At 37.5% G+C, this 13,791-nt stretch overlaps 1 protein-coding gene and 1 long non-coding RNA gene across 2 annotated transcripts in view; both read right to left on the bottom strand.

Moving 5' to 3' along the window:
* Window positions 1-5,752: 5,752 nt before the first annotated feature.
* On the bottom strand, window positions 5,753-8,211 carry LOC145769629 (uncharacterized). Its single transcript, XR_014289027.1, has 4 exons — window positions 8,031-8,211; window positions 7,599-7,722; window positions 7,326-7,472; window positions 5,753-7,016 (listed from the first exon to the last, which is right to left on the bottom strand). It is a non-coding gene; the product is annotated as an uncharacterized LOC145769629 (long non-coding RNA).
* A 4,036-nt stretch (window positions 8,212-12,247) lies between these two features.
* The window catches only part of LOC145768634 (CD63 antigen-like), a 32,672-nt gene continuing 31,128 nt past the window's right edge, over window positions 12,248-13,791 (bottom strand). The window contains exon 4 of the mRNA XM_082580184.1: window positions 12,248-12,450. Within this exon, the coding sequence (XP_082436310.1) occupies window positions 12,338-12,450 (113 nt within the window). The 3' untranslated portion in view covers window positions 12,248-12,337. The remainder of the gene's footprint in view (window positions 12,451-13,791) is intronic.

The raw sequence follows: 13,791 nt of genomic DNA, 5'->3' as shown, positions 1-13,791 counted from the left end.
ATTACAAATCAGTGCCGGTCTTTGGGGTGTGCGAACCGTGCGATCGCACAGGGCCCGCAAATTAGGGGGCCCGCAATTTACTCAGAAAATGCAGTAATTTTTGTCATGTCCAAAAAAAATTCGATTCCCAAGCAAGTACCGGTATCCTTGAAGTCAGTTGCGGCTTTAGGGTGAGGCAAGTGCTGAGATTGTCGCGTCGGGCCAATTTTATATGCTTTTAGGCCCCCCCACGACATTTCACCATGTGCCAAATAGTTAACATTGCAGTGTGACAACAGAATTTCGTTTTGTGGCAATTGCATTTAAATAGAATACATGTTACTTTCTATACAAAACCATTGTTATTATGCCATATATATGATATGTAGTTTTTAAACTAATCACTTAAAGGTCCCAGATTTTTAAAACGCCATGTATCAAACCACTCAGGAAACTTCACTCTTGTGAAAATTTAAATGCATGTTACTTCCAGTATTAAACTATCATTATTATGCCTATGAATCCCTGATTATGCCCTATGCATGTAATTTTTAAAATCTAATATTGAGGGGCCCAGGTTTTTTGAAAACGCCATGTACCTAATGTTTGACATTGCTCAGTGACAACAGAAACCAAAATTTTCAATCTTGTGGCAACTGTGTTTAGATACATGTTACTTCCAGTCCAGTACACTACTAAAATGTCATTGTTATTCCATGGGTTGAAAAATAACATTTAAGGGGCCCGGATCTTTTCAAATTGTTTCAAGTTGATTACTCTGTAGTACCCAACCTAAACAATTTTTAAATCTTAATATTCTTGTTATTGTATTTAGATATATACAGTTTGTGCAGTAGGCTACATTGTACACTTATTCATTGTTTGGATTTTTTTCATTGAATAGTAATATAATCCTGTGATTGATTGATGATATACCAATGTAATTTTTGTACCAGCAAAGGTTGTTGAACTCAACAATAGAGTTCCATTAGTGATTTATCCATTAGCTATACCTAATCATTGTAAAAGTGGGGCAAAGAAAAAAAGGATTTAAAAAAAGAGTTGTTGAGCAATTATACAAAGCATTCTTCAATTTCTAAGTTTTTAAAATATAACTTACTAGTTGCAGTAAATGCAGTAATGACACCAGTGAATCTACTTCTTTGACAACATCTTAAATGATGTCACTACTGGTGGTAACAGATTAATTCCACTAAATTCTGAGGTCAGCTTTGCCTTATTCAAACTCCATCTGCTTGCAATGATGTTAGATCAATAGCAGAAATGCTCGATTTCCTCTAAATGTGATGTGCTGGCTAATTTTTACCTAGCTGGTACTAATTGGTAAGTACTAATATACCTGGTAAGTACCGGTACTAATATATTTCCTGTTGCTGATTTTCCTGATATGATTTGTGCATTCATATACCTGCAGACAGGCTCCATTGTTTCAACTTCAAGGTCTATTGATCAGTGCACTAAGTATATATAGGTATAATTTTAACCAGTAGCCTGCCATACTTTTTATACAGAATATTGAAGTGGGGTTGTTTTTTATTTGTGGTGTGTAAAACAATATTTGTTACTCCTACCTACTATGCCAAAGTGCAGAAGCATCGAGCAATGCACATTGCACAAGCAAGGTATCTTCAAAGATGAATTCAGTTGTTCTATCTTGATTACTTTGGTAAGAAATTCTAGCTAGCTGGTGATCTTTTTATGTTAGTTTTTCATTGTTATCATGCACCGCATACCGTACATTATATTTGGGAAATTTCTATAAAAGCGTGCAGATTTGGGCAAATCTACGTTCTGCCCCCCCCCCCCCCCCCCCCCCAAAGTGGTTTGGTTTCATACGGCAATGTGTGAGAGTGAGAACTATGCTTCATGAAACTATGCTTTGTGATTGTGTTAGGCCTCGCTTATTCCCCTAGTGGTCCTTACTGTTGATATATATTCCGCAACTTAGTATTGTCAATTGTCACGGGGAGTTTGTAAATGTAACCTTACAGGTTGTTGTTACCCTGAGCTACTAGATGTGGCATGCAAATAGCAAGTGCAGTGGTTTTCATATTTTTATTATGTTATGATATATACTTCATATTTAACTTATTGAGATAGACATCTCAATGTGCTTTTTTCCTTGGATTGAGTAGCTGTATTTATTTTTCAATATGTTTGTACTGTATATAACATGAGGTATTTCACCGCAAAGTATTAAGATGCACGATTGCATGGTTTACGTACTTGATGCATGATGTCTTCAATAATAACACCTTCACTCGTCTTCAAAATTTCCCCTTGTTGTTTTGCCTGTTGTGGCTTAGTTTCATGTACGAATCCATTTCTAGCCTGCTTAATTATGTTTTAACTTGCATTTGCAGGAATGAGGCAAACAATTTAATTAAATTCTGCTCTGCCACTGTATAGAAACTGACTCTGACAGAGAATATTGCCCATCTTCAGTTGCAGGGTTACTTTGAGTTTGGCAGCCAGCAGTTTTAGTAAAAACTTTTTCTAAAGTGAACCTGCTGGACATTTTGCAAGCATTTCAAACAATTTCAATCTAGGTACCTACTTCTGAGTTCAGATGGATTCCGACCAATTTAAGCATAATAAGGAGTCCTTGCTGGTTGCTGTACAGGTACATTTGGTTGGGCTTGTTTCTTTTGCATTGTTGTATTTCATGCTTAAATATTCCCATAAAACAATATGCACACATTTCTTGAAAGTTGAGCATTGTGTTTTTGATGTATTTTCATTCATGCTTTGTATGCATATTTATGCAACCAAGTAAAAGTAAACCGATTTTCTTAAAACAAATTGGATCAGTAGCGTAGCCATGTGAGGGTTTAGGATTTACAACCCCCCCCCCCTCCTCCTTGGAACGCGTGTAGTGTCACGATATTGAAAATTATGCTTTCAGTGTTTTGTGCTTTCTAATCAACACTAAATTAGTATGGTATAGATAGGATCTAGAATGCTCTACAACTGTTTAGTATCCATAGTAGTCTGCAGCTAACTCGTACAGTCCATGGAAACACTGCAATATCCACAGCTGTGAAAAATTGCACTGACCTTTTATATATAGCTGATTACAGTGGTTCGTTATACAAAACTTGAATATATCAGAAATTAAGTAAGTTCACTGTCTTAAAGCTTTTTGTCTGACACTCATCGAGATGTATGACGTCTATTTACATTTTCTAAACTTTGGGTTAACTTTAAAGCATAAAAGTTAGTGGCTTACCGGAATAAGATCGTTATTTGATCAACCAAGGACAAAATTAATCAATAATAAAACTGTAATAATCTGGCAAAAAAGCGATCAACCTATGTCTCTAAAACAAAGTTTGTCTAATTTCAAACGAAACTACATTAAAAGAGCTAGTTTTGCCAATACCAAACATTCAAATATCTCAGCCAGGAATTAGCAACAAGAAAACATAGAGACTTAGCTTTATTTCCGAAAAATGCCCAAGAAAACATGATGTTATTCTTTTGCTATGCCACCGGACAGCACCATTTTACAGTAATATTCATACCCATATTTTTGTTGAACATGCTCTCAGAATGCACCAAATTCAAAGTAATTTTTCAAAATTTTCTGGGGGAGGCCCCCCAGACCCCCCGCCGCTGGGTGTAGCCTTCGGCGAGCATACCGTCAGGCTTCGCCTGCCGGCCGTCAACACCCCCCACCCGTTTCTATATACGTTACTGAATTGGATCATTGTCCTTGGGGCCCGCAAAACATATTCCGCACAGGGCCCGAAAAACCCTAAGACCGGCACTGTTACAAATTACAATCCTGAAACATTTTGTTGGCTCAACAAGTTTTTATTTTTGTAGGCCCAAAGAAGTTGACTTTGCAAATGCAAAATGACATTTTAATTTAGAGCATAATGTCTAACTTTCTACTTGATTTGGCAAGTTCGTTTAACACCAATTCCGCGCTTGGAATTTAATGAGGGTGCCAGCCTAATTTATCGAACAAAATCGTTAGCATGGCTTCCAACCAGCGTAGCCTACTTTCGGTTTCGATAGTCTACACTCTACAGCAGTGATTCTCAAACTGTGTGCCGCGGCACACTAGTGTGCCGCCACAGACTCTCAAGTGTGCCGCGAATCTTTTTGAAATTTTGGAAAAGAACTGTATAAATATTTAAAATAAACCATTCAGACAAGCATGCGACTTAAAAGCGCTTTAACTCCTTCAATAAATGATAAATAACCACACGTGACGATGAAACCAATTATGGCATTGCCGATACAACAGGGTAATTGCCACGTCAATATTGGGCTGCTATGTTAGCTATTGCTAAGTAACATTACTTCCCACCATTTGGAAGCAATCTTTCTGCAGAAGAAAAACAGCTCATTGATTTACGAAACGACCCATTTTTTCAAACGCTGTTTCCACAAAAAAACTTGGATATGTTTTGGCTGTCTGCTTCCAAATTCTATTTCATGATCCGTGCAAAAGCAATCAAAATTATATTGTCATTTGCATCTTCATGGCTATGTGAACATGGCTTTTCTGTATTGACTGAAATTAAAAGCTGTAAACGAGAGAGACTGCTTAGAATTGACGATGGAATTCGGGTATATGTTTGTCAACAATGCAACCTCGTTTCAGTCGAAGCTTATATTGGTATAAACAAGCACATCCATCACATTGACACGTGAAAATAATTTTTTTAAAGCAACTTTTATTCTGTTGTAAGTGTGCCGCGTGCGTTTTATATTTTTTCTAATGTGCCACAAGCTGAAAAAGTTTGAGAACCACTGCTCTACAGTATAGTCTAAGCGTAAAACGTATTGACCTGGAATAAATTGCGACCTTAACAAATTAGGTATCGTTGGAAAGCTTAACTCCTCTAGATTAAGATTTTCACTCTCCTCCAATCAGAGACCCTTGGCAAAAAAAATTATGGCCGTTTTTGAAGCAGCACCTTGCGCCGCTAGTGGCGAAACTGTATTTTTCCTTTTGCACAAGTTTTTAGGCTCATTTTTAACTTTTTTCCCTATGTGTATAAGAAAGAGACAACTCACATTTGATAAAATATTATTTATATTTAAATGACGTCATCAAATTAAAATTGCTTACCTATTACTCTCAGCCCATTGATAATTGCAGATCCAATACATTTGTTCTAAAAAATCGTTTTTAGACATAACGGAGCTTCATATAATGATTCAAGGGGGCATTTTGACCCCAGGTCCGGTTTAATGACGAAACTAAACGCTACAAGTGGCTAGAGTATATTATGGGCATTATACAAAAAAAGCGAAAATTTTTAAAACTTTACTTCAATAATTATGCCGTGGAGTGTTTTTGTTTTATTATCTTTATCCTGCATTGCGGGAAAGCGGACTTGAGCGCTATGCATCGGTGTACGCCTTCCGACGTACAACTGACCCACGCTGCAGCCGACTGCAAGGTCTGTTTCCGGTTGTCTACTCTACTTATGACTTAAATTTGGTACTACCCATTACTCGAAATCGATCACTGGGTAGAGGCAATTATCGTAAAGTTTCTTGCCCAGAGAAACAACAGCAAGTGCGGGTGGCTGGAGTCGAACATGCAGGCTCTCGACTGCGAGCCCAACGCGCTAACCACTCGGTCACTGCTACCAGTGCCCAAGGCGTGTAACTATTGTTCTTGTCGACGGTGAAAATTCGACTCAAACTGCTAGTGGATATGCCATGTCTGAGGAGTACAGCTCAACTATCCAGTGGAACCTTTCGGGTAGCTCAAATTTGGGCAATAGGCTACACAAATAATAATATTTATTTGCATCAGACAAAGCTGTCAATATACAAAACAAAGAAATAATACACAAACTGCAAATGCACAAATAACGAACAACAACAACGAAATAATACACAAACTGCAAATGCACAAAATCTCACTAAATAGGCTATCTAATGTTACAAGTTTACAGACAATGGTACGGTAGTGTTGCAAGTTAGAAGAACTGAGAGTATTCAGAACGATAAAAACAATCAGATGACATGGCAGCCATCAAAACTAGATATCAGCATACATAGAATTATTATAATGAAAACGATAATTTCATATACGATGGCAATCGGACCTCATCAGGGAGGCAACAATGGAGTTTGTTTGTTTGTTTATCTTTATCCTGCATTGCGGGAAAGCGGACTTGAGCGCTATGCATCGGTGTAGCCTACGCCTTCCGACATACACCTGACCCACGCTGCAGCCGACGGCAATGTTTGTTTCCGGTTGTCTACTCTACTTATGACTTAAATTTGGTACTACCCATTACTCGAAATCGATCACTGGGTAGAGGCACTTATCGTAAAGTTTCTTGCCCAGAGAAACAATAGCAAGTGCGGGTGGCTGGAGTCGAGCATGCAGGCTCTCGAATGCGAGCCCAACGCGCTAACCACTCGGATACTTCGCATCTTCTAACAAAAGAAAAAACATATTTCCGAAGTAATGCATCAAATGTTATAATGTTGCACAAGTTCACGATGTTCACGATGTTCACGTACGCTATAATGTTTAGGCAAATTGTGTATAATTCTAAATGCATTATTGAAGGCAACACGCAGGCGATTAATGTTACGTTGATGATAATTTTCCCACAGATGACATGCATACATTGGAGTACAATATGAACGGAATAAAACGTTTTTAATATCACTGGAGCACTTGTAAAATTTTGATTTTAATTTGTTGGCAGAACAGATCATTTATTGAAACATGATCAAACCGTCGCAATCCTCAGGGCAGTCTTCTTGTACACAACTGAGATTGCAACAAGTTTCCCCACGACACTCTCCACATGCTGAACGCACTTTAAGCCATGTTTTCTGCAGCTGCAAGACATTGTACCACATTGATTTTTTGTTCATTCTTTGCATTTGCATCGTACAACGTTCAATAGCCATTCTGGTGCCGGATCTAAATTGGCCTTTATTGGCATAACTGCACCTGCTGCGTCAGCTTTCCATCCCCATTGTGCGAGATCCAAGATTTCAGTGTCAAGGTGCTTCCACTGACATACCTGAAGCAACAGTTTGATATCAACTTAGATAAATCAAGTCTTGCTGCCATAAAATTTTTGATTTGTAGTAGCCTACACCACATGTTTATGCTAGTCATATTATAACGCAACTTGTTTTGCTATAACTTGCATGTTTTCCTTACCGCAGTTTAATAGCGCAATTTGCTGTAATATTTTGAAGTTACCGACAATAAACAATTCTTGAAAAATATCTTCAAGTGGTATAATCTATAGAGCAAAGACGCTTTTATACTAAATGATTACGGGTATTGTGTTACAATACCATTAGGCTACGCACTATTATTTCACCTGCAAATGTACTCTGAAGAATGGAAACGAATTGCAGCTTCGGTGGGTGGCAATCTTTCAGGATGAACAGTGGAAGCTGTTGCAACCATCTGCATGTGCTTGACGTACCGTAGTTGGCCAAGTGAATCGGCAGGTTTTGCACTAAAGCTTGATGGATCAACAAAATATAGCATTACTATCGGTGAATCTCATTCAGACTGGTAGGCTACTCAGCAACATTTTCATTTCTTCTTATTTAATTAACTGTGCACCAATACAGTCCCAGTAACTAACCTTTTCAATAATAAATCTCTTCCAGCATCAGCTATTTGCTAACGTGTAGAATCTAATCTCCCAAATACATCAGCAGATTGTTGAAATTCTTCCTTCTTCAGGTAATTGAACATCTTTAGCTTTCCTAAGCAACAAGACAGATGACATAATTAATAATTGTCACCAAATAATGTGTGCATACACTCCATACATTGGCATTCCAAATAAAAGTATTACAATATTAGAATAATATTGAGTGGATTTGGTAATGACTGCCATCTGAATTCTTGCATATCTTTTAAAAGCTGATCAGAAAATGGTAAAAATGTACTTTCAGACAAGCATGGTAAGCAGTTCAGAAATATATAAAACACTGTAACAAACACTATAGATAAAACACTGAAAGCAAGATTAAAATGTACTGCTACCAAAGCTGATTAATTATATTGGTACCTTGTTGATATATTGCAGAAGTTGTATCACATTCACTCCAAGCATGAGCAAACAGCAAGTAATTTTTGACACACCTCATGCACCTTACAACTACTTTCGCTCTCTTCTTTTTCTTTTAGATATTGATAAAGATGACTGTCACCAATGTTTTGTGCATAGCTGATTAATGTCTTCAGTCCACCTCGTTTCACTTCTTGTAGCTTTGATAAATTATGAGATTGGCATTTGATGCATAAACTTTCATTATAAAAAGCTTGATTGATTTTCCATTATCTCCATAACATCTGAAAACTAGTCTATCAATTCTAACTGTTTAATAAACTAAGCTATACAACTTAGAAATCATTACTGGTATTTCATAAAAATCTTTAAAGCTGTAAAGAGAGAAAACTAACATCAGACCTAGGAAAAAAATGGCCACACAGAACATTTGCTCTTTCAAACTTAATGTATATCTGAATATGTTATAGCCTTTACAGGTGGTCTCAGAAGTAACAAGAACCATAGCTCCTACTGGTAGGCTGGCCTCCTTATTTAACTGATAGTGTGTGCAATTACCAGAAAACGTATTGTTGCATGGATATCACTAGAAGCTACCAGGTCTCAATAAACACCCTTCCTTTGTCAGTTTGTGCACCAGTACACTGGTAACAGTGGCCTACTACTACTACCATACTGCATTCATTGGTACAAATACTTCACACCTGCATGCAATGTCATTTAAAATCCAAGATGTTAAATGAAAGAGAACTCAACTAAAAGAACAACAGTAAATTCAAAAATTTAACATGAGCTAGAGATGATAAGACATGCTGCATGTAAAAAACATTTAGACCTGTTTCCTTTAACTTTCATCATAGCCCAGCATACCGTACTGTACACTGTTATAGGCCTAGTGCACCTGTGTAATGTGTATCGCCTGCTGCCCAGTACCCTATCTAACGTTTTGACTTCTGTTACAAACCAAATTAAATGAATAACCTGACATAACTTACGATACCGATAATGATGTTCTTGCAAACAGTTCGAAAACAAATTAAACTACGGTATGCTTGCCTAGTACGGTACTCAGTTCTGTGATATTTAGGCTAGTACTGCAGCCAGAGCAGAGTGGTAGATCAAGAATCTTTGCTGTCCCAAACCTACTCAGTACTGCCTAGTTACTTACAAACCTCATGGCTGTTTTTTTTTTCTTTTTGCGCAACGCTCAGAGTTCAAGATGGATACCACTACATGGCCAATAAGCTGGTCAGTGGTCACCGGAGCAACTTCGACTGCCAGAATTTTACAGTTACACGGCTTGCTGTTTCTGCTGAAAACATAGCTAGATTAGCTGCGCCACTAGCGGCGCAAGGTGTTGCTTAAAAAACGGCCACAACTTTTTTTGCCAAGGGTCCCTGGTTGGAGGAGAGTGATAATCCTAAACTAGAGGAATTAAGCTTTCCAACGATACCAAATTTGTTAAGGTCGCAATTTATTCCAGGCAGCCCTATATTTTCGCATTTTACGCTCAGACTAGTATGGCTGTACGTCTATTCATAGTACATTTCATATTGCATAAAACGCTTATTTTTTCAAAAAATTTCGGGGGGGGGCACATGCCCCCCCCTGGTTGCGGGCTTGGCTACCACATTTTCTACTGTGATTTTCCTCCCAATTTCAATCGTATTTTGACTTACTTTTACATTAAACAATTGACTCGAATCGATATTGCTAGATGTCATTGTTTGTGATCTCGAAAATAAAGTTGCTACTGTCGGTGAGCTGCTACTGGAAGAAACACTAGCTTTTGTTTATCACTATTGCGGTGTCGAGTTAGCACTGATGTTGACTGGTACAGGGCAAGACCATATATGATAGTCGTACAAAGTTTGCAAAAGGCTTTCCTTTCTTTTTCCACTAGCCATCTAGAAAAATTTTTGTCGGTTATAGCCATGCTTTGACAAAACTTCGTTTCAGTTTAATAATCTTTGCCTTCTTTGCAACACTCTGCTTTGAAATTCTTTCATCCTCAGCAAGATATTGACAGTCATTAGAATCTGATGAAAATACACGAACTGTGTCGGTACTCCTATAGTGACTCTGACAGTAGGCTACTGGTAAAAAACAGGGTTGCCAGATACTTAAGCTATAATAAGGCCAAATCCATTATAAAATAAGGCCAAAAAAAGGCCAAATTTTTTATTTACTTCTAAGGCTAAATAAACGCTAACAACTTAATTGAAATAATTTTTTGAAAATGCCATTTTACGATCAAATATGACAGATAATAGTTTAGCACTGTCAGAGCATAATGACCGGTTCGTTTGCATAATTTGATTAATGAAAAATTACTGTAGTAGCAGATAAACTAGAAACCATTATTACTTCAATTCATAAACAGTGCTATTTGGAACATCTAGCTAAGCAAAAGGCATGAATTTGTCTTATTGAGTATATGTACCAGGGATGTCTACAACTACAGGATTGGAAACTATTTTCAGTGCTATACATGACTACAGAAGAATTATTAAAATAAAACACTGTTTGTATCAACTAAAGAATGTATAAAATTCAATTTCGCAATAACAATATATATAAAATATAGCCTTCACTCACATCAAAACTTATTTGATGTATAGAAGTTTAAAACCACTAATCTAAAAAATCAAAAATAAACAAATGCAAAGATTTCCTGTCGTTCTGTAGCATTTTGCGTATTGTAAACCAGATCAGAAGTAAACGTGGAGTGTTCAACAATCAGTGATATGTGTTGTCGTACTGTCGTAGGCTTTTATAATAAACTTATTCACAGACCAACCCAGTACGAAATCAATACGTTTAAGATGTCATAAGAACTAAAACTAATACTCGGTTTTGAAATTATTTAGCAGCAAACAAAATACGACAAGATTGCACAAATGGAATGCAAACACATCACATTAACAAACAGGGCAAGTGTATACTTTACGGTTTACGGCAGGTGCAACCTAATAGAACCGCCCTGTCCACTGCTAACACATTCTCTACTCTCTACCTATGTCTCTACTCACTAATTAAAATTAAAACGAATATAGGCTAGGCTCTAAGTGATGATAAGTGATACTTTTATATTACAATTGAAATTGAATTTCCTTAAAATAATACTTTCTAAACCGGTCAAAACTTGCAGCCATAAAAAGGGCCAAATAAGGCCAGATTTTCTGGTCTTAATTGCATCAATTTTTTTAGGCCAACTGCAATTTAAAAAGGCCAGTTTTCTGGAATTTGGCCTAAAAAAAGGCCATCTGGCAACCCTGGTAAAAAACTTAATAGCCTACCTAGGCTCGTAGGTCTAACACAGTGTTTCCCAAACTTTTTTTAATAGTGCCCTCCTGGACAACGTACAGAGTGTCAAAAGCCCTCTTCGACAAAAAAGTACCGGTACCGTAAAGCTAAAAATTAAAAAAAAAACTAATTATGACGTCAACAAAGTTAGAATGGAATTCGCATTCCTGAAACAGTGGGTAAACTCGCTCGATCAAAATACTCTTGGATTGTAAGATCGGATTTGCCTAATCGCAGTGCTTCAAAGTAAGTCATGCGTTACGACCTCAACAAACTTGTAAAGCACTGCGAAGCGACGCTGCCAACATAATTGCCACAGAGCTCGTATAGTCACCGTCTTCTTTTGTGTTTCTTTGAAGCGAAACATGACAAAAAATGCTTTGCATTCCTCTTTTTGTAACTGCCCCGATTTACTCTAAACGCCCCCCAATCGCCCACTTTATTGCCAGCTTTCCTTTTATGGTTGCAAACGCCGCAAGGTGGCGCTGGCGCCCACTTTGGGAACCACTGGTCTAGCACAACTACTCAATTTATTAACAGTTATTAAAACGTTCGAAATAAGTAAGCAAAGTATTTGACACCGCAGCTAGAACTTGAAAGACATCTTGACTATGATTACATGGTCACCCTACTTTAAAAGTCAGGACGCATTCCGGAATCAAACCGAAAACAGCCGAACATGCTAGTCGTATGCTAATATCAGTATTTTTTGCATATCTGTTCGATTTCGGAAGACAACAGTTTAGTTAGATGCTCTTATTTATTGATAAATTTTATGTCAAATTTTTAAAATTTATAATTTTCACATTTTGGCAAAATTTCCATATTACCGTACCACAAATTTTTCATTACCGGCACCACATTTTTACCACAAGCATGAGGAAATCCACTAAAGTGGAAACGCTGGATTAAATACAAGCTAAATTTACATGATTGTTACGTAACTGACACAATGGTCACTAAACCTTGTGTAACAGTGTTGCCAGATGAAGATTTTGTCGTCAATCGGGAATATTTCGAGGCCGTTGAAGACAAAAATGTTGAGTTCGGAAAATTTCCAGGTTCTGAGATGAAGTTGTAGCAGGAATCGATCTCTGCACAGGAAGCTTGGCGTCTAAAAAAGTAAAGAAGATCTCTTTTTAACATCATACAAAAATTGGTTAAAAAAACTGCCTCAAAAGCAAGTGAAGATCTTTGTTTTGAAGATTACCTTCAACTCAATTGAAAAACTTTTGAATCCGATTTACGGTGAAAAGGTGATGGTGAAATGAGCTTGCAACTGGGGAATTCGTGAAGCAGCAGTGGTGAACTTAGGCGTGCTTTGGCCCTCACACCTATAGACTAGAACATTTCACGTTGTGAAGTTTGAAAATTTATTTTTAGCGGTGTCTGACAACACTACCTTGCCAACAAATAGAACTAAGAATTTTTTTGCTGATTAGCCAACGAAGCTGGTATTCCACCTAGTTCCTGAAGAGTAATGGGTGACGAGAAAAAAAAGAAGGCTGGTCGTACGGAGTAGGCTATTTCCAGTAGTAGCCTAAGTAAAATAAGCAACATAGACTAATTTAGTGGCGAAACTAGAAGATTTGTACTGCATGTAGCTTTTGCTGTCATTTGACTTTGCATAACTTTCTACTACGTAGGCTACTGTATGCATGGCTGTCATTTTATTAACTGTATTCAAGTCGGCCTATGTTATAAACTATGATTAAGCCTGCTTTTAGTGTTTTTACTTCGTCCTTTATGCTAGCAGTTAACAGTGGTTGTTTTTCCATAGCCTAGGGTTTTTTTTCTCTCAGAATACTACTTTTGTACGGCATGACATTTTGATTATTTTTGATGTGGAATAAAACCACAGGATTTCACTTGACTATCGCAGCAGTCAGTGCCGGTCTTTGGGATGTGCAAACCGTGCGATCGCACAGGGCCCGCAAATTAGGGGGCCCGCAATTTACTCAGAAAATGCAGTAATTTTGTCATTTTCAATGGAAAAATTCAACAAGTAAATTCAACAAAGGAATTAGCAGCAAGAAAACATAGAGACTCAACGAATTCTACCTATTTCGTCACCTGAACATTTCGTACCCTGAAAAGATCGAGAAAAAAAACACGACATAGCCGAAGTCGCTGATCGGAGTTGTCGCAAACATTTCAAAATTTCTCGATCTTTTCAGGGGATGAAATAGGTCGAAATTTAATTTTGTTACACGATTTCAGGGTACGAATTTTTCAGGGGACGAAATAGGTTGCCTCCAGACTCAACATAGAGACATAGCTTTATTTCCGAAAAATGCCAAAGAAAGCATAATCTTATCCTTTTGCTACGCCACCGAACAGCACTATTTTACAGTAATATTCATACCTAAAGTTTTGTTGAACATGCTCTCAGAATGCCCCAAATTCAAAGTAATTTTTCAAAATTTTCTGGGGGAAGCCCCCCAGACCCCCGCCG

Source organism: Aplidium turbinatum, chromosome 4 (assembly GCF_918807975.1).
Source record: "Aplidium turbinatum chromosome 4, kaAplTurb1.1, whole genome shotgun sequence".
Classification (NCBI taxonomy): Eukaryota; Metazoa; Chordata; class Ascidiacea; order Aplousobranchia; family Polyclinidae; genus Aplidium; species Aplidium turbinatum.
This window is presented reverse-complemented; position numbering and strand designations above follow the sequence as displayed.